Genomic DNA, 22,500 nt, shown 5'->3' on the forward strand with positions numbered 1-22,500 from the left:
CACAGTGGACAACAGCCCCACAGTGGACAACAGCCCCACAGAGGACAACAGCCCCACAGTGGACAACAGCCCCACAGAGGACAACAGCCCCACAGAGGACAACAGCCCCACAGAGGACAATAGCCCCATAGAGGACAACAGCCCCACAGTGGACAACAGCCCCACAGTGGACAACAGCCCCACAGAGGACAATAGCCCCATAGAGGACAACAGCCCCACAGTGGACAACAGCCCCACAGTGGACAACAGCCCCACAGAGGACAATAGCCCCATAGAGGACAACAGCCCCACAGTGGACAACAGCCCCACAGTGGACAACAGCCCCACAGAGGACAACAGCCCCACAGTGGACAACAGCCCCACAGTGGACAATAGCCCCACAGTGGACAACAGCCCCACAGTGGACAACAGCCCCACAGTGGACAACAGCCCCACAGAGGACAACAGCCCCACAGAGGACAACAGCCCCACAGTGGACAATAGCCCCACAGTGGACAACAGCCCCACAGTGGACAACAGCTCCATAGTGGACAATAGCCCCACAGTGGACAATAGCCCCACAGTGGACAACAGCCCCACAGTGGACAACAGCCCCACAGTGGACAACAGCCCCACAGTGGACAACAGCCCCACAGTGGACAACAGCCCCACAGTGGACAACAGCCCCACAGTGGACAATACTATAGTGCAGAACACAACAGAGAAGGACACTACATTGAAGAACACTACAGAGAAGGACACTACATTGAAGAACACTACAGAGAAGGACACTACATTGAAGAACACTACAGAGAAGGACACTACATTGAAGAACTCTACAGGGACGCTGGATGTGGACACCGTCAACGGTAAGGTTAACAGAACCGTTTCCTGTTTCTCTGTTCTCCACTTCCACTCACTCCTGCTCCGTAGACTTAGATAGACTTACTTCAATTCCCTAAGTCTGTTCACTGTTCACTGGTGTGACTGCATCCCCACCCTGACACTAGCTCTGTCTATCCACAGGGAACGCCACAGATATCAATTACAACAGGTAAGACTGCCCACTGTCACTGACCTGCCTTGCTCTTTGTGTTTAATCCCCCCCGCAGCCGACACAACACTTCTACTCGCTTAGTAATTCATTGTCATTGATTGGATTTATATAAAGCACTTTTGTAGTACGCTCGAAGCACTTAGCGCTTTAGTTAGCTGACTAGTCAAACACAGTGGCATTATCAAACCGCGTTGAATACATTCTATTGTGAACCTGAGGCACTGACACTGACACACACTCCTACACTTGTCCCTCGCTGCTTTCCGTCACATGTGTTTCTGGTTTCCCTCCTGCTGCTACGGCCTTTCTTCCTGACTGCCGACTGTTTTCCCTGCCCTGGCGCTGTGGTATAGCTTGTCTCTGAGTGTCCACTCTGCTGCTGTGTCCAGGAGTGATGTGCAGCACTGCGACAACCAGAACCAGGACAGCCCAGCCAAGCTGCACCACGTCATCCAACCAGAACAGGCTACCAGCTAGTGACCCAGCTCCTCACGTGAGGGAGGAAGGGAATAGGGAGAATATTGAATGAGTATTTCATAACAGACATAATCTAAGATGGCAGATTCATTTACTTGTGTATTTCTATACACCTGCCCTCTCCGTCTCTCTCTCTCAATTCAATTTCAATTTCAATTTAAGGGCTTTATTGGCTTGGAAAGTGAACTAGATAAACTCTAGATCTCTCTTTCTCTCTCCTTTTCTCTCTCTCTCTCTTTGTCGCTCTCTCTTTCTCTCCCTCTCGCTCTCTTTCTTGCTATCTTTCTCTCTTTTCTCTCTTTTTCTCTATCTCCCACTCTCATTTTCTCTCTTTCTCTCTCTCCCTCTCATTTTCTCTCTCTCTCTCTCTCCCTCTCTTTCGCTCACTCTCCCTCTCTCTCTCTTTGTCTCTATTTCTGGGAAACAGAGGGAGGGGGAGAAAAATATATTGATGTGAATATATAAATATATGAATATATTTATGCAGAGTTCCATATGGTGAGCGAGCCAATCACAGACCTAATATTGGGTCCATATAAGATGTATTGTTATTATGGCTTCATCTTGCCTTCTGATTGGCTAGGAGGAAATGCATCATATTAAATGTGATTTCGGCATATTTAGCTGATTAGACTAGTGAAATAATAAAGATAATAAATAATAAAGATTCCATAATATAATGTATGCCTGGTGCTGTTTATGGGATTAATTGCATTGTTTCTCTCTCTCTCTCTCTCTCTCTCTCTCTCTCTCTCTCTCTCTCTCTCTCTCTCTCTCTCTCTCTCTCGCTCTCTCTCTCTCCAGGCGTCCGGTTCTGCCAAGACCGCCCTCATAAATCTGCATGCTGCTGATCAGTGACCTTCTGATCTCCCTCTCCTCCCCCCCTTTCCCAGTAATACGGTCTCTCTCCCTCTCCAGCCCCCTTTCCCAGTAAGACCGTCTCTCTCCCTCTCCTCCCCCCCTTTCCCAGTAATACGGTCTCTCTCCCTCTCCAGCCCCCTTTCCCAGTAATACGGTCTCTCTCCCTCTCCAGCCCCCTTTCCCAGTAAGACGGTCTCTCTCCCTCTCCAGCCCCCTTTCCCAGTAATACGGTCTCTCTCCCTCTCCAGCCCCCTTTCCCAGTAAGACGGTCTCTCTCCCTCTCCAGCCCCCTTTCCCAGTAAGACGGTCTCTCTCCCTCTCCAGCCCCCTTTCCCAGTAATACGGTCTCTCTCCCTCTCCAGCCCCCTTTCCCAGTAAGACGGTCTCTCTCCCTCTCCAGCCCCCTTTCCCAGTAAGACCGTCTCTCTCCCTCTCCTCCCCCCCTTTCCCAGTAATACGGTCTCTCTCCCTCTCCAGCCCCCTTTCCCAGTAATACGGTCTCTCTCCCGCTCCAGCCCCCTTTCCCAGTAAGACCGTCTCTCTCCCTCTCCTCCCCCCCTTTCCCAGTAATACGGTCTCTCTCCCTCTCTAGCCCCCTCTGTCAGTAAGACCGTCTCTCTCCCTCTCCTCTCCCCCCTTTCCCAGTAAGACGGTCTCTCTCCCTCTTCCTCTTTCCGTAGAACTCTCTGTAGCCTTCCCCCTCTCCCGCTCTCCTCCTTTCCCCCCTCTCCCTATCTCCCTCTCTCCCCCTCTCCCCCCTCTCCCCCTCTCCCTCTCTCCCCCCTCTCCCCCCTCTCCCTCTCTCCCCCTCTCCCCCCTCTCCCTCTCTCCTTCTCTCCCTCTCTTGTAAATTAACCACTAGAATTGGCAGCTTCCTCTTCCTCTGAGCCCTGACCCTTTTGGATGAGCTGTGGTCAAGGCTGTTGGAGCGAGAGAGGGTGTGGCGTTCTGTGTGGCCACTAGGGCGCACTCTTGCTGCTCCTCACCTCATTCCTGGAGGCTTTAGTGAGGGTAAATGAGATGAGTTAAATCTGTTGGAAACTAGACAATAACCTGACCTAACAACCACCTTGCAATTGAAGATTGATAGAAGTAAACGCACACGGCATAGCCTACATTTCTAACAAACCTACCCATACGTTTACATTTTTTCACTCTATACAATTCATGTACAGCACCAGTCAAAGGTCTTAGAACACCTACTCAGTCAAGGCTTTTTCTTTATTTTTACTATTTTCTACACAGTAGAATAATAGTGAAGACTTCAAAACTATGACATAACAAATATTATTATTATTTTATTTTTTATTATTTTTGACCTTTTATTTAACTAGGCAATTCAATTAAGAACAAATTCTTATTTACAGTGGCAGCCTGGGACTTTTACTATATGACCGGTGTTCTAGTGGTTGTGTAGTGGTCCTAGCTGCTCTCTGAGCTGGTTAACATATCAGACAGCTGTTTCTTTCAACTCCTTAATAAGGGTTAGGATCAATTCCATTTCAATTCAAAGTTCCTGTTACCTTCCCGAATTGACTGAAATTAAATTAAATGGACCCCAACCCCGATGTCCTCACTATAGAGACAACAGGTGACTTCTTCTCCTGCTTCCAGTATGTCCTGTCGTGTTGTCAGGCTCTGAGATATATATTTACATATTTGTAGATATGTCTCTGCTCAGGTCTAGATTTAGTGGACAGAGTATTGTAGGTAAGGGGGCATATCACGACCCCCTATGCTGTTAGCAGTGGTTTCAATGTCATGACTCAGAACCTCAGAGGAAGCGTACATCAGCATCATACTCAGTTAATAGCTGATATACAGTCAGTAGATGAGTTAGGGTTTTATAGGTCATCCTCAAACTTCCTACAGCAGGCTCTGTGTTGTACTTGGATGTGTGTACATTACCCTGACTATAGAATAACAGCTGCTACAGTCAGACGCAGACAAGCATGTCTGTTGTATGCGGACGCTTCAACCGAGCTCTTCAAGACTAGCCTGGGTGCCAGGCTGTTTCGGGCTCTCTTGCCAACTCCTTATGGAATGGATGGATGGAGTAGATGGAGTAGGTGGGAAGCACAAACTGGGACCAGGCTACTTCACGACTGGCTTTCAGAGTAATGCATGCTTTAATGTGTGATAACTTGAATGCAGTAACTCATGATTTACATCAAATAGGTTATCTGATATGAGAGCAAACTACTAGTGTCTGAGAACTAGGAAAAGTCTGGCAAAAAAAATAAAAAAATCAGGAGTTATATATTTTTTTTTTCAGTGCTTTTCTATGCATCGATCTGTACACAGAGAGAGAGAAAGGGATATTTGGGAGCTGTAACACATTGTACTACTGTATCCAGACATGGGTTCAAATACTACTTGAAATCTTCCAAATACTTTAGCTGGACTTGATTGAGCTTGTCCTGGCAGAATGGAACCAATAGAAGAATTACAAATGTTCAAACCCCACCCATCTGGCACTCCCAGGTAGACCAGAGAAAACACAGGTTTCATGTGTTATTGGTCGTATATACAGGATATACATGGTATTTACACCATCCAATGAAATACGGACTTGCAGGTGCCTTCTCGACAACAACAATAATACACAATACAAGAATACAAACATTTTATTTTTATTTATTTTATTTCACCTTTATTTAACCAGGTAGGCCAGTTGAGAACACCTTTATTTAACCAGGCTAGTTGAGAACACCTTTATTTAACCAGGCTAGTTGAGAACACCTTTATTTAACCAGGTAGGCTAGTTGAGAACACCTTTATTTAACCAGGTAGGCTAGTTGAGAACAAGTTCTCATTTACAACTGCGACCTGGCCAAGATAAAGCATAGCAGTATGAGCAGACAACACAGAGTTACACATGGAGTAAACAATTAACAAGTCAATAACACAGTAGAAAAAAGGGGAGTCTATATACATTGTGTGCAAAAGGCATGAGGTAGGCAAATAATTACAATTATGCAGATTAACACTGGAGTGATAAATGATCAGATGGTTATGTACAGGTAGAGATATTGGTGTGCAAAAGAGCAGAAAAATAAATAAATAAAAACAGTATGGGGATGAGGTAGGTGAAAATGGGTGGGCTATTTACCAATAGACTATGTACAGCTGCAGCGATCGGTTAGCTGCTCAGATAGCAGATGTTTGAAGTTGGTGAGGGAGATAAAAGTCTCCAACTTCAGTGATTTTTGCAATTCGTTCCAGTCACAGGCAGCAGAGAACTGGAACGAAAGGCGGCCAAATGAGGTGTTGGCTTTAGGGATGATCAGTGAGATACACCTGCTGGAGCGCGTGCTACGGATGGGTGTTGCCATTGTAACCAGTGAACTGAGATAAGGCGGAGCTTTACCTAGCATGGATTTGTAGATGACCTGGAGCCAGTGGGTCTGGCGACGAATATGTAGCGAGGGCCAGCCGACTAGAGCATACAAGTCGCAGTGGTGGGTGGTATAAGGTGCTTTAGTGACAAAACGGATGGCACTGTGATAAACTGCATCCAGTTTGCTGAGTAGAGTGTTGGAAGCAATTTTGTAGATGACATCGCCGAAGTCGAGGATCGGTAGGATAGTCAGTTTTACTAGGGTAAGTTTGGCGGCGTGAGTGAAGGAGGCTTTGTTGCGGAATAGAAAGCCGACTCTTGATTTGATTTTCGATTTGATTTGATTTTCGATTGGAGATGTTTGATATGGGTCTGGAAGGAGAGTTTAGAGTCTAGCCAGACACCTAGGTACTTATAGATGTCCACATATTCAAGGTCGGAACCATCCAGGGTGGTGATGCTGGTCAGGCGTGCGGGTGCAGGCAGCGAACAGTTGAAAAGCATGTAGTACATGGCTCAAACATGTAGTAAATGGCTCAGTAGAATAAACATTTTAGCATCAGTATAATACAGGAAGGGACCATTTATAGTCCAATATTCACGTGTGTTTTGCGGAAGGGGGGTGGGGGGGGTGACAAGTGTTTGGAATGTGCAGTATTTAGTCTGGTAGCAACAGTTGTGATGTGTGTAGCATGATAGTGTGTGTGTGTGTGTGTGTGTGTGTGTGTGTGTTTGTGTGTGTGTGTGTGTATGTGTGTGTGTGTGTATGTGTGTGTGTGTGTGTGTGTGTGTGTGTGTGTGTGTGCGTGCGTGCGTGCGTGTGTGTGTGTGTGTGTGTGCTGAGAGTCAGTGCAGGTGGTCAGTCCAGTTCAAGTGTTCAGCAGTCTGATGGCTTGTAGATATAAACTGTCTCTGAGCCTGTTGGTATCAGACATCATGCTCTGATACCGTCTGCCAGACGGTAAGGGAATGAACAGCTCATGGCAGGAAGTGACCTCATGTTGGGGTGTTTGGGGTCCTTGATGATGCTACGGGACTTCTTTGGGCACCGTTTCAAGTAGAATGGGTGGGAGCACAATCCCAGAGATGTACTGGGCCGTCTTCACCACCCGCTGGAGGGCCTTTCTGTCGTGAACGGAACAATTCCCGTAACCGGGCCGTCATGCAAACCGGTCAGGACACTCTCGATGGTGCAACGGTAATATTTGGAGACGACCCCGGGTGGCACGCCGAATTTCTACAGCCGCCTTAGGAAGTAGAGACACTGTTACGCTGTCTTGACTGTCTTGTTGTTGATCCATGTCAAGTCCTCTGTGATGTGGACGCTGAGGAACTTGTGGATCGACACACTCCTGTGGGGGCCCCTGTGTTAAGTCAGTGTGCCGGAGGTGTTGTTGCCAATCCTCACAGCATGTGGTCTGCCCGTCAGGAAGTCCAGGATCCAGTTTCAGAAGGTAGTGTCCGGACCCAGGGCTCTGAGTTTGGTGTCAAGCTTGGAGGGAACTATAGTGTTTGAAGGCTGCACTGCAGTCAGTGAACAGCATTCTCACGTAGGGGTTCCTCTTGTCCAGATGGGTTAGGTCTGTGTGAATAGCGATGGAAACGGTCCTCTGTTGTGCTTCTATTGGAGCTGTAGGCCATCTGAAGTGGGTCCAGTGTGCCTGGTATGATGGCCTTGATGCGAATGAAAATAAATCATTAAAAGATTTCAAATAGTATTTGAAAACCAGGTCTGACTGTATCTACAATGGGTTGGCAGGTTCTATATACCTTCACCTCAATTCTATATACCTTCACCTCAATTCTATATACCTTCACCTCAATTCTATATTCCTTCACCTCAATTCTATATACCTTCACCTCAATTCTATATACCTTCATCTCAATTCTATATACCTTCATCTCAATTCTATATACCTTCAACTCAATTCTATATACCATCTCAATTCTATATACCTTCAACTCAATTCTATATACATTCACCTCAATTCTATAGTCCTTCACCTCAATTCTATATACCTTCATCTCAATTCTATATACATTCATCTCAATGTGTCTGTTCTGTTGCCGTCTGTCCAGGGGTCAGTTACGTTCATCTCAATGTGTCTGTTCTGTTGCCGTCTGTCCAGGGGTCAGTTACATTCATCTCAATGTGTCTGTTCTGTTGCAGTCTGTCCAGGGGTCAGTTACGTTCATCTCAATGTGTCTGTTCTGTTTTGTCGTCTGTCCAGTGGTCAGTTACGTTCATCTCAATGTGTCTGTTCTGTTGTCGTCTGTCCAGGGGTCAGTTACATTCATCTCAATGTGTCTGTTCTGTTGTCGTCTGTCCAGTGGTCAGTTACGTTCATCTCAATGTGTCTGTTCTGTTGTCGTCTGTCCAGGGGTCAGTTACGTTCATCTCAATGTGTCTGTTCTGTTGTCGTCTGTCCAGGGGTCAGTTACATTCATCTCAATGTGTCTGTTCTGTTGTCGTCTGTCCAGTGGTCAGTTACGTTCATCTCAATGTGTCTGTTCTGTTGTCGTCTGTCCAGTGGTCAGTTACGTTCATCTCAATGTGTCTGTTCTGTTGTCGTCTGTCCAGGGGTCAGTTACATTCACTAAACACAGAACGGAAAATATCATTGGGGTAAAATATGACATTTTGGTAATTATGTAGCAACTTTTTTTATACAGTTTATGTCCATTTTTATTTATTTATTTTATTTTTTATTTTGTGTATTTTAAATATATGTATTATTTAATGCAAGTTGTGTTTTTGTTGTTAATGTTCTATATAATGTTATATATATGTTTACCTCTGATTTGCACATGGATAATGTATTTGTCATGTACCATTTATCAACTAATTGTTTGTATTACTGTTGAATACTTCTGGATATATCAGAAGACACTTTAGTTGCAGACCAGGTAGTGAGAAACAGAGAAACATAGAAACAGAATGCATGGCACGTGTAAACCTGCCATTCTTAAAACACAGAGGTACAGGTATCGGAGACTATCCATCTGAACTTTCCCCCAAACCACCTCCTGATCACACCCACACACAGACACACAGAATTACTGCCTCCCAGTGAGATCCCTTCTGATCAGCCAGTCAAGACGAGAGGGACAGGGAAGGCTTCACGTGTGCGTGTGTATGTTAGGGCTACCAGGGAGAAGGTAATGTTGCCAGTCTGATGTTGAAGGATTGTTCTACTCAGTTATATCACCATCACCAGCTGGGTGTTCTGTGTGCAAGGAGTTTTGAATATTTGTTTAATTTCCTGTGTTTACAACCACCAGGGTCGTAACCACCAGGGTCGTAACCACCAGGGTTGTAACCACCAGGGTCGTAACCACCAGGGTCATAACTACCAGGGTCGTAACCACCAGGGTCGTAACCACCAGGGTCGTAACCACCAGGGTCGTAACTACCAGGGTCATAACTACCAGGGTCATAACTACCAAGGTCATAACTACCAGGGTCGTATCCACCAGGGTCGTAACTACCAGGGTCATAACTACCAGGGTTGTAACTACCAGGGTCGTAACCACCAGGGTCGTAACTACCAGGGTCATAACTACCAGGGTCGTAACCACCAGGGTTGTAACTACCAGGGTCATAGCTACCAGGGTTGTAACAACCAGGGTCGTAACTACCAGGATCATAACCACCAGGGTCGTAACCACCAGGGTTGTAACTACCAGGATCGTAATCACCAGGGTTGTAACTACCAGGGTCATAACCACCAGGGTTGTAACTACCAGGGTCGTAACCACCAGGGTCGTAACAACCGGGGTCGTAACAACCGGGGTCGTAACTACCAGGGTCGTAACCACCAGGGTCGTAACCACCAAGGTCGTAACTACCAGGGTCGTAACCACCAGGGTCGTAACTACCAAGGTCATAACTACCAGGGTCGTAACCACCAAGGTCGTAACTACCAGGGTCGTAACCACCAGGGTCGTAACCACCAAGGTCGTAACTACCAGGGTTGTAACCACCAGGGTCGTAACCACCAGGGTCGTAACTACCAGGTCCATTCTCTCTTGCTCTGTGACTCCTCTGAACCCTGTATACAAAACCAACACCCCCTATAAACTGCCATGAGGCTGAACAACAATGCATTGTGCGCTTTACCTTGTGTAAACAACTTATTTTTGTTTGCTCTCCTCTACCATTTGAAATCAACAGCCTATAGATAGCACTAGCAGCGTGTGGGTAAAATCACTGGACAAGCTGAGCCCGTCAAAAATCCATATTAAAACCTATGTGATAATTTCTCTATTCTCATTAGTTCATACATGAATATACAATAAGACCGTGACAACAAAAAGATACCTGTCTCACAGTGGCCGAATAAATTGGACTGAACATGCAGCACCAGTCAAAAGTTTGGAAACACCTTCTCATTCAGGGGTTTTTCTTTATTTGTTTGACTATTTTCTACATTGTAGAATAATAGTGACTACATCAAAACTATGAAATAACACATGTGAAATAATGTAGTAACCAAAAAGTGTTAAACAAATCAAAATATAGTTTATATTTGAGATTCTTCAAAGTAGCCACCTTTTGCCTTGATGGCAGCTTTAAACACTCTTGGCATTCTCTCAATCAACTTCACCTGGAATTTTTTAGTCAGTTTAGAACAAATTCTTATTTTCAATGACGGCCTAGGAACAGTGGGTTAACTGCCTTGTTCAGGGGCAAAACGACAGCTCAGGGTGTAACGATTCTCTTCTTGTGAAGTAGAGGCGGACCAAAGCGCAGCGTGGTGGTTGTTCATTGTAATTTATTGACGACACTATACATGAACAAACTAACGAAAAAACAAGAAACGTGAGAACTCAAAACAGCCCTGTCTGGTGCAAACACAAAAACAGGAACAATCACCCACAAACACACAGTGAAACCCAGGCTACCTAAATATGGTTCCCAATCAGAGACAATGACGAACACCTGCCTCTGATTGAGAACCATATCAGGCCGAACATAGAACTAGACAAACTAGACATGAAACATAGAATGCCCACTCAGATCACACCCTGACCAACCACAACATAGAAATATACAAAGTAAACTATGGTCAGGGTGTGACAGTACCCCCCCCCCCCAAGGTGCGGACTCCGGCCGCAAAACCTGAACCTATAGGGGAGGGTCTGGGTGGGCATCTGTCCGCGGAGGCGGCTCTGGCGCTGGACGTGGACCCCACTCCATAATAGTCTTTGTCCACCTCCTTAGCGTCCCTAGATAGGTGACCCTCCTAAGAGACAGCTCGGGACAGAGGGACAGCTGCTCGGGACAGAGGGACAGCTGCTCCGGGCGGAGGGGCTCTAGCGGCCCCTGGCTGACTGGCGGCACTGGCGGCCCCTGGCTGACTGGCGGCCCCTGGCTGACTGGCGGCACTGGCGGCCCCTGGTTGACTGGCGGCGCTGGCGCTGGGCTGACTGGCGGCACTGGCGGCCCCTGGTTGACTGGCGGCACTGGCGGCCCCTGGCTGACTGGCGGCACTGGCGGCCCCTGGCTGACTGGCGGCACTGGCGGCCCCTGGCTGACGGGCGGCACTGGCGGCTCCTGGCAGACGGGCGGCATTGGCGGCTCCTGGCAGACGGGCGGCATTGGCGGCTCCTGGCAGACGGGCGGCGCTGGCGGCGCTGGGCAGACGGGCGGCGCTGGCGGCGCTGGGCAGACGGGCGGCGCTGGGCAGACGGGCGGCGCTGGGCAGACGGGCGGCGCTGGCGGCGCTGGGCAGACGGGCGGCGCTGGCGGCGCTGGGCAGACGGGCGGCGCTGGGCAGACGGGAGGCTCCGATGGCGCCGGGCAGACGGGAAGCTCCGGCAGAGGCGCCGGACAGGCGGGAGGCTCCGGCAGAGGCGCCGGACAGGCGGGAGGCTCCGGCAGAGGCGCCGGACAGGCGGGAGGCTCCGGCAGAGGCGCCGGACAGGCGGGAGGCTCCGGCAGAGGCGTCGGACAGGCGGGAGGCTCCGGCAGAGGCGCCGGACAGGCGGGAGGCTCCGGCAGAGGCGCCGGACAGGCGGGAGGCTCCGGCAGAGGCGCCGGACAGGCGGGAGGCTCCGGCAGCGGCGCCGGACAGGCGGGAGGCTCCGGCAGCGGCGCCGGACAGGCGGGAGGCTCCGGCAGAGGCGCCGGACAGGCGGGAGGCTCCGGCAGAGGCGCCGGACAGACGGGAGACTCCGGCAGCGCTGGAGAGGAGGAAGGCTCTGGTAGCGCCGGAGAGGCGGGAGACTCCGGCAGCGCTGGAGAGGAGGAAGGCTCTGGACGGATGGGCCAGAGAGACAGCCTGGTACGGGGAGCTGCCACCGGAGGGCTGGGGTGTGGAGGTGGTGACGGATAGACCGGGCCGTGCAGGCGCACTGGAGCTCTTGAGCACCGAGCCTGCCCAACCTTACCCGGTTGAATGGTCCCGGTCACCCTGCCAGTGCGGCGAGGTGGAATAGCCCGCACTGGGCTATGCAGGCGAACCGGGGACACCGTGCGCAAGGCTGGTGCCATGTAAGCCGGCCCAAGGAGACGCACTGGAGACCAGATGCGTAGAGCCGGCTTCATGGCACTTGGCTCGATGCCCACTCTAGCCCGGCCGATACGCGGAGCTGGAATGTACCGCACCGGGCTGTGCACCCGCACTGGGGACACCGTGCGCTCCACAGCATAACACGGTGCCTGCCCGGTCTCTCTAGCCCACCGGTAACCACAGGAAGTTGGCTCAGGTCTCCTACCTGGCATAGCCATACTCCCTGTTAGCCCCCCCCCAAGAAATTTTTGGGGCTGACTCCCGGGCTTCCATCCACGACGCCGCGCTGCCTCCTCATACCAGCGCCTCTCCGCTTTCGCCGCCTCCCGTTCTTCCTTGGGGCGGCGATACTCTCCTGGCTGAGCCCAAGGTCCTTTACCGTCTAATTCGTCCTCCCATGTCCATACCTCCTCGCGCTGCTCCTGCTGCTGCTTTTTCCTTTGCCCATTACCACACCGCTTGGTCCTGTTGTGGTGGGTGATTCTGTAACGCCGTTCGTCTGTAGGAGGAAGAGAAGCGGACCAAAGCGCAGCGTGGTGGTTGTTCATTGTAATTTATTGACGACACTATACATGAACAAACTAACGAAAAAACAAGAAACGTGAGAACTCAAAACAGCCCTGTCTGGTGCAAACACAAAAACAGGAACAATCACCCACAAACACACAGTGAAACCCAGGCTACCTAAATATGGTTCCCAATCAGAGACAATGACGAACACCTGCCTCTGATTGAGAACCATATCAGGCCGAACATAGAACTAGACAAACTAGACATGAAACATAGAATGCCCACTCAGATCACACCCTGACCAACCACAACATAGAAATATACAAAGTAAACTATGGTCAGGGTGTGACACAGGGGTTTGAACTCCAACGCTCTAACCATTAGGCTACCCTGCCGAATGCTTTTCCAAAAGTCTTAAAGGAGTTCCCACATATGCTGAGCACTTGTTGTCTGCTTTTCCTTCACTCTGTGGTCCAACTCTTCCCAAACCATCTCAATTGGGTTGAGGTCGGTTGATTGTGGAGGCCAGGTCATCTGATGCAGCACTCCATCACTCTCCTTCTTGGTCAAATAGCCCATACACAGCCTGGAGGTGTGTTGGGTCATTGTCCTGTTGAAAAACAAATGATAGTCAAATTAAGCACAGACCAGATGGGATGGCGTATCGCTGCAGAATGCTGTGGTAGCCATGCTAGTTAAGTGCGCCTTGAATTCTAAATAAATCACTGACAGTGTCACCAGCAAATCACCCCCACATCATATCACCTCCTCCTCCTTGCTTCACGGTGGGAAATAAACATGCAGAGATCATCCGTTCACCCACACCACTTCCTCCTCCATGCTTCACGGTGGGAAATAAACATGCAGAGATCATCCGTTCACCCACACCACTTCCTCCTCCATGCTTCACAGTGGGAAATAAACATGCAGAGATCATCTGTTCACCCACACCGCATCTAACAAAGACACGGCGGTTGGGGGAAAAGAAAAAAAAATTGGACTCATCAGACCAAAGGACAGATTTCCACCGGTCTATTGCTCATGTTTCTTGGCCCAAGCAAGTCTCTTCTTATTATTGGTGTCCTTTAGTAGAGGATTCTTTGCAGCAATTTGACCATGAAGGCCTGATTCACGCAGTTTCCTCAGAACAGTTGATGTTGAGATTTGTGAAGCAAATTGCTGAGGCTGGAAACTCTAATGAACTTATCCTCTGCAGCAGAGGTAACTCTGGGTCTTCCATTCCTGTGGCGGTCCTCATGAGAGCAGGTTTCATCATAGCGCTTGATGTTTTTTGTGTCTGCACTTGAAGAAACTTTTAAAGTTCTTGAAATGTTCCTCCGCATTGACTTCATGTCTTGAAGCAATGACGGACTGTCATTTCTCTTTGCTTATTTGAGCTGTTAATATGGACTCGGTCTTTTACCAAATAGGGCTATCTTCTGTATACACCCCCTACCTTCTAACAACACATCTGATTGGCTCAAAGGCATTAAGATGGAAATAAATTCCACTATTTAACTTTTAACAAGGCACACCTGTTAATTGAAATGCATTCCAAGTGACTACCTCATGAAACTGGTTGAAAGAATGCCACGAGAGTGCAAAGCTGATATCAAGGCAAAGGGTGGCTACTTTGAAGAATCTCAAATATAAAATATATTTTGATTTGTTTAACACTTTTCTGGTTACTACATGATTCCATATGTGTTATTTAATAGTGTTGATGTCTTCACTATTATTCTACAATGTAGAACATTTTATAAAAAATAAACAAATAAAAAAACCTTTGAATAAGTAGCTGTGTCCAAACTTTTGACTGGTATTGTATGTTTGTTTCATCACAAAAACTGGAGAGCAACATCTGTCCTGTGAAGTCCACAAAGCAAATATTGCATGTAACAAACAGTTACATGACCTGGAACATGGTCCAACAAGTTAATGTTTTCGATAGTTTTACTGAACAACTACTGATTTAGAACCACTGAGTTACCGCAAGTCAGCACAAAGATGACGAGAGTATTGACACTGCTGTTACAGCACCATTTCAACTTAAACATTCACATCAAATCAACAAGGCTATATATGTTTAGTTTGAACTCCAATGCCATCCTCCTCTCTTACATGTTGGCAAAACAGTCAATGGCTCTGTCATACAGTACTCTTTACGTTGTTGTTTTCATAGGCTAGCAAGCATTCTAGCTAGGTAGCCTAACTTCCTCGCATGGGCAACAATGAGCCAGCTTAGTTAGCTAGTTAACTAGTTAGTTAATGTGAGCCTTCTAGGCTACATCTTGAACTTCAATTGCCTCAGGCCAGTGGTACAATATATTAATTCACGCCATCATAATCATTGGCCTGTAGAGAGAATTAAGTCAAAACCACAAGTCCAAATCCCCATCTCCATCCATGGCCTAGGAAAGGGATGATTTAGCAAGCTAGCTACAGCAGGACATCAAGTTGGCCAGAAACGAAAAATACTTTTTTCTTAGGATGTGATTTGATTGGTGTGAAGCCAAATCCAAAGTGACCTCATTTGTGGAGCGGGGGGGGGGGGGGGGGGGGGGGGGGGGGGGGGGGGGGGGGGGGGTTGCTGCACCAGGACATCCCCACAGTTGAGCTCAGCTTAATGCTGATTGGCTAATTATTTCATTTATTTGTATTTATCAAGGAAGGCCATTATGCTTGCTGGCATCAATCAGTCAAATGCTATGGCCGCCACACTTCTTACTGTTTTGTCCCAGACAGCGTCAGATACATGGACTACACAGAATGGCGCTGTTCCACTCGCTCAGAGATTCAGCCACTAGCCAATTGACAAAAAATGATGAAAACACAGAGAGAGACAAAAGATACGTTTAAATGTTTCTATTGGTCAAATATTTGGGGAAGCTTCCTTTGGTATCCATGACTACACATAGATGGTGGCTGGGATCTCTGCACTATAGGTCTAGACATGTGGGATGATGATGATGTTGATGATGTTGAGGATGATGACGATGATGATGATGAAGATGATGATGTTGTGCTAGTCTGTCTCTGTCTGTCTGTTGTCTGATTTGTAACCAATCCGAAGATGTTCTAGTCCTATCCCTGATGCATTATGGGGACTGTAGTACATTGCGGTATTATTCAAAAATACAGTGTACAGTCATAATAAACTAAAGAAAAAAGACAACATCGTATCAATATACGAGCCTTTGTTTGTTTGTAGTGTGCTGGATAGTGCATGCAGTACATGCCTGTAGCTGCTGAGAAACAACAAACATGTTATTATAATGACAGTCTCACAATAAAGATGATGCGTATCACGACAGTCAGGCCTCTGTGTTTTATTACTACAAATAGCGTTGTGTTTTTTTTTTAAGCTGTAGGATATACCATCACGTAAAGAAGAAGAAACAGATTCATGTTAATTAAAGTTACAGTGTAACGGCTCATGTTAATTAAAGTTACAATGTAACGGCTCATGTTAATTAAAGTTACAATGTAACGGCTCATGTTAATTAAAGTTACAATGTAACGGCTCATGTTAATTAAAGTTACAGTGTAACGGCTCATGTTAATTAAAGTTACAATGTAACGGCTCATGTTAATTAAAGTTACAGTGTAACGGCTCATGTTAATTAAAGTTACAGTGTAACGGCTCATGTTAATTAAAGTTACAATGTAACGGCTCATGTTAATTAGAGTTACAATGTAACGGCTCATCAACCATTTCATTGCCAATATATAAGAATAGAACACTGATCAGATTAGATAATAGTAGTATAGTTCTCCATGGAATCTAGAGCTAGGAGAAAATAAAGATTAAAAAAAGGTAATTAATGGATCATTAAAGGAGCCATAACAACGGGGTCAAAGACACGACAGCAGAAACAGATAGAGGGGAAAATACATGGGATGATAATTCCTTAGTACTGTAAAAACATGTCCAGTCATCTTCCTGCGAACACACACACACACATACACACACATACACACACACACACACACACACACACACACACACACACACACACACACACACACACACACACACACACACACACACACATACACACATATACACACATATACACACACATACACACACACACATATACACACACATACACACACACACATATACACACACATACACACACATATACATACACACACACACATATACACACATACACACACACACACACACACACACACACACACACACACACACACACACACACACACACACACACACACACACACACACACACACACACACACACACACACACACACACACACACATACACTCACTCACACACACACACACACACACACACACACATACACACGCACACACACACACACACACACACACACACCAATGGACAGAAGGACTCACTATGGACCCTTATACATCTCTGGTCTAGATATACTAGTCAGCCAGCCAGCCAGCCAGGTGACTACAGGAGAATGGTAGGACCTCAGCCAAGCCGGGCAAAGATCAATCTTTCAGCTGATGTAAGAGAGGGACACAGTTCACACACACTCACACACACCAGTGAGACACTCAGCGACACTGCTTCTCCCTGAGGATCACTCCCTGGAGCCCGTCTGTGTGAGGGGAGACCTGAGCCTGAGACCAGAACACTGTGAGTAACCTACAATGTGATTACAAACTGATCCCAATATAATGTATGTTCTTTACAGTATCTAGAGCTATGTTTATTTGGCTGTGACCCCAGTGTATATTATTATTTAAAGTATATTTATAGATGGCTTTGGTGGAAAACCCCGCTTGGGTTTTAGCTCGATCAGAGATGACTTTAGAGATCAGAGATGACTTTAGAGATCAGAGATTACCTTAGAGATCAGAGATGACTTTAGAGATCAGAGATGACCTTAGAGATCAGAGATTACTTTAGAGATCAGAGATGACTTTAGAGATCAGAGATGACTTTAGAGATCAGAGATGACTTTAGAGATCAGAGATGACTTTAGAGATCAGAGATGACCTTAGAGATCAGAGATGACTTTAGAGATCAGAGATGACCTTAGAGATCGGAGATGACTTTAGAGATCAGAGATTACTTTAGAGAGCAAAGGTGACCTTAGAGATCAGAGATGACTTTAGAGATCAGAGATGACCTTAGAGATCAGAGATGACTTTAGAGATCACATAGATCAGAGATTACCTTAGAGATCAGAGATGACCTTAGAGATCAGAGATGACCTTATAGATCAGAGATGACTTTAGAGATCAGAGATTACCTTAGAGATCAGAGATGACTTTAGAGATCAAAGATGACCTTAGAGATCAGAGATGACCTTAGAGATCAGAGATGACCTTAGAGATCACATAGATCAGAGATGACCTTAGAGATCAGAGATTACCTTAGAGATCACATAGATCAGAGATGACCTTAGAGATCAGAGATGACTTTAGAGATCAGAGATGACCTTAGAGATCAGAGAGATCAGAGATGACCTTAGAGATCAGAGATGACCTTCGAGATCAGATATATCAGAGATGACCTTAGAAATCACAGAGATTAGATATGACCTTAGAGATCACAGAGATCAGAGATGACCTTAGACATCACAGAGATCGGAAATGACCTTAGAGATCACCGAGATCGGAGATGACCTTAGAGATCACAGAGATCAGAGATTACCTTAGAGGTCACAGAGATCAGAGATGACCTTAGAAATCACAGAGATTTTATATGGCCTTAGAGATCACAGAGATCAGCGATGAATTTAGAGATCACAGAGATCAGAGATGACCTTAGAGATCACAGAGATCAGAGATGAATTTAGAGATCACAGAGATCAGAGATGACCTTAGAGATCAGAGATGAATTTAGAGATCACAGATCTCATTCTATATCTTCTATGTATGTGAAAGGACCACTGAGAAACAGGGAAGCAGGTACAGGGTGCTTGGTAATGTCAATTGCTGAGTCATTTATTCATTTCCAGCTCTGGTAGATAATCTAATAACATAAAGCTATAACAGGACGTTGGCCTGGATGACAGAATCCCAAACCTTCAGTACTCTATGGTGAGGGACGGAGATGGCCAAGATTCAGTACTCTATGGTGAGGGACGGAGATGGCCAAGATTCAGTACTCTATGGTGAGGGACGGAGATGGCCAAAACTTCAGTACTTTATGGTGAGGGACGGAGATGGCCAAGATTCAGTACTCTATGGTGAGGGACGGAGATGGCCAAGATTCAGTACTCTATGGTGAGGGACGTAGATGGCCAAGATTCAGTACTCTATGGTGAGGGACGGAGATGGCCAAGATTCAGTACTCTATGGTGAGGGACAGAGATGGCCAAGATTCAGTACTCTATGGTGAGGGACGGAGATGGCCAAGGTTTTAGCGGTACGATTTGCTACAATCTGATGGTAGTTTGAGTTCAACCAGAGAAGGGCATTGACTTGACTCAACTGGGCATTGACTCGACTCGACTCAACTGGGCATTGACTTGACTCAACTCAACTGGGCATTGACTTGACTCAACTCAACTGGGCATGGACTTGACTCAACTCAACTGGGCATTGACTTGACTCAACTCAACTGGGCATTGACTTGACTCAACTCAACTGGGCATTGACTTGACTCAACTCAACTGGGCATTGACTTGACTCAACTCAACTGGGCATTGACTCAACAAGCACAGAATATTCAGAGAGTTAAACACTCCTCTTCATTTAATTTCCACATGACCATAAGCAAGTTTCATTGCTGTCTTCTACTTCACACTATATTCAATCCGCATAGCAGAAGTTCAGTTTTACAGCGAGATTGACATTTAAAAGGCAATGTTCCCGCTTTAGCGGAGCCCACCTTCACGGTAAACACTGCTTATGTTGGCACAACTGTAAATTACCTTCACGGTAAACGCTGCTTATGTTGGCACAACTGTAAATTACCTTCACGGTAAACGCTGCTTATGTTGGCACAACTGTAAATTACCTTCACGGTAAACACTGCTTATGTTGGCACAACTGTAAATTACCTTCACGTTTTTATCGCGGAATGTGTAACACTTCAGCGATACAGACTGAATAGAACCCTTGGACTCTAACGTCTTCGACTTTTACAATGATACAGTACCAGCAAATTCTGTCATTAGTTCAAAATGAAAGAACAGCCTCTACTCACATGAAAATAATCATTGCGTAAATGAGAGAGAGAGACATTGGGAATGAGGGAGGGAGGGAGGGAGGGAGGGAGGGAGGGAGGGAGGGAGAGAGAGGGAATGAGAGAAGGAAAACAGGAAACACACAAGAGATGATAACCTCTAGTAAACTCTGACACTGATCAAACACTACAGATAAACAAACGTGTGCTACTACTTGTCAGGGTAATGCGGCTTGTTTTTGTCCCGTGGGCCGTTGGGGTGACATTGGACAGGTTGTTCACCATCTCTCTCTTCCAATCCTGTCGTCAGCGTATCTTTAGACAGAGCTCATGTGCTATTTACAAATCAAACCCTTCCAAGAACATACCGTACAGGGAGTTAACGGGTCAACAGAAATGGAAGGATAAGGAACGATGAGGTTACTGTTGGTCAGGACAACATATCTTTCCCCCGATAGTGACAGAAACAGAGAGATAGAGTGTAGTGGCTTCCTTTCCTCTTTACCACAGCCACTGCCCAAGCCTGAAGCGGGGGTTGTTTGGTACGCATACAGTCCACACTCAAGGTTTCCAAACGGCCAAACATTCAATGACATCCAGGGATATGGCGCAACAAAAATGTTTATTCTTCTTATATCTAACAAATAAATGATTCTCCAATCAACTTAAAGCATAGAATACTTGATATGGAAGATACATATTATGACCTGTCTGTATGTCTGTATGTCTGTATGTCTGTATGTCTGTATGTCTGTATGTCTGTATGTCTGTATGTCTGTATGTCTGTATGTCTGTATGTCTGTATGTCTGTATGGTCAAAAAACTATACCGCTCCCGCATCTAGCAAGGACTTCCTCTCCCGAAGGCCCAACTTCCTGCCTTTATCCTAACACACTTACCACAATACAATGAATAGGCAAGAGGGGGGGGGGGGGGGGGGGCAAAAACTGAGTTACACTAACAAATGAATATATCTCAATCAGGTAAATATACATCATAAAGGTACGTACCTAATATTTCATCATTTACATAAATATTTAATATATTTACACAAATATACATGGAGCTCCATATGTTCAGTCTTTTATACAAATATGTCCAAATCGGCTCTAACACAGAGAGTGAAACTGAGGTTACTATTGGCCATGGCAGACCCTCTTTATCTTTCTCCCCTACTGTCCTGCAGAGGCTGATCACCATATCTTAAGACAGAGCTCAACTATGTACAAGTCCAGTCCCCCATAAAGATAGTACAGACAGTACAGGGAGTCAATGGAAAGGGATGAGGAGCACGATCCCTCTGAAAAAAAAAAACTCTGAATCTGTCCTCTACCATCTCCCTATGGGTCCGCAGAGTTACTGCAGGGGGTCTGCAATTTTTTTGGGGGGGGGGAAATATTAGTTTGGGATTTTTTGATGTGAAAAATATATTATTTTATGAATATCACTAGCTACAACAGAATAGCATTGTGGAAGCACTTTTTATGTCTCTGCGTCCAGTATGAAGGAAGTTAGAGGCAGTGTCGTGACGTTGTATTAGTTCATGTGACGACTGTTGTTCATCGAATGGTTAAAGTTTCTAATTGCGTGATTAACTGAATCACGCAATTATTAACTCATTAACCTGTTAACCAATTATTAACTCATTAACCTGTTAACTCATTAACCTGTTAACCAATTATTAACTCATTAACCTGTTAACTCATTAACCTGTTAACCAATTATTAACTCATTAACCTGTTAACTCATTAACCTGTTAACCAATTATTAACTCATTAACCTGTTAACTCATTAACCTGTTAACCAATTATTAACTCATTAACCTGTTAACTCATTAACCTGTTAACCAATTATTAACTCATTAACCTGTTAACTCATTAACCTGTTAACTCATTAACCTGGGGCACCATGGGAAAACTAGTTTTTATTGAGTTTCTATTTCCCAAATTAACTCAAAGAATATCAGAATATCGATTTCACAACAGCCGCTAATTAATCAGTTACCTCTACAATCTCGTTCTGAACGTCGTACAGCCCGTGAATCTGCACGGACCCGGGTCTCACCAATGAGTTCGTACCACACCAATCTTAGTTGAATATGTATTTACTAAAAAGCTAAAATGATGATAAAAGATACACATAGACAAAACACATTATAGGCTTTTGATTAGAACGGGCCAACACACTATGACGCGTGTTATCCACAATGAGGATTTCAAAAGAGAGAGAAAAACAGAAAGTACACAAGAGATATATACATTTTGGGTGAATTTGTCAGCTATGCTATTCTATCCCTTTCCCCAAACTGCCACTCTTATGGGTCAGAATATAATGATGTAATTACGTGGGGATGATCTCAGAGGATTCTCTCGCCTTCAGCTGTTCGACGACGCGCTACTCCGGCGCACCTCTCTGGTCGTCCTCCCGATGTCCTTTTGCCTTAGGAGTCTGTTCCCTCACCCTTTGCTCTGGAAGGGGTCTTCTGAGGACAGACAGCTCTGTGGCTCAGAGCTCACAGCATAGGAATGAAACACTTTAGATACCACAATTCGATGGGAGATGGAGGCTAGGTGGTTCGACTTGAATTCACCCGCTTAGACACAGCTACTCATCCGTATCT

General features: G+C 46.0%; 2 protein-coding genes across 2 annotated transcripts in view; both read left to right on the forward strand.

Annotated features, from left to right (window-relative positions):
• Window positions 1–2,477, forward strand: part of LOC118940507 (kinesin heavy chain-like) — a 175,973-nt gene extending 173,496 nt beyond the window's left edge. Inside the window, exons 26-29 of the mRNA XM_036950862.1 lie at window positions 1–848; window positions 1,006–1,033; window positions 1,390–1,529; window positions 2,318–2,477. The exon at window positions 1–848 is cut by the window's left edge and continues 207 nt beyond it. Of these exons, the coding sequence (XP_036806757.1) occupies window positions 1–848; window positions 1,006–1,033; window positions 1,390–1,513 (1,000 nt within the window). The 3' untranslated portion in view covers window positions 1,514–1,529; window positions 2,318–2,477. The remainder of the gene's footprint in view (window positions 849–1,005; window positions 1,034–1,389; window positions 1,530–2,317) is intronic.
• Window positions 2,478–17,240: 14,763 nt separating this feature from the next.
• Window positions 17,241–22,500, forward strand: part of soat2 (sterol O-acyltransferase 2) — a 44,229-nt gene continuing 38,969 nt past the window's right edge. The window contains exon 1 of the mRNA XM_036950863.1: window positions 17,241–17,378. The gene's annotated coding sequence lies outside the window, so the exon portion shown is untranslated. The remainder of the gene's footprint in view (window positions 17,379–22,500) is intronic.

This window comes from Oncorhynchus mykiss, chromosome 17, assembly GCF_013265735.2.
Source record: "Oncorhynchus mykiss isolate Arlee chromosome 17, USDA_OmykA_1.1, whole genome shotgun sequence".
NCBI classification, from domain to species: Eukaryota; Metazoa; Chordata; class Actinopteri; order Salmoniformes; family Salmonidae; genus Oncorhynchus; species Oncorhynchus mykiss.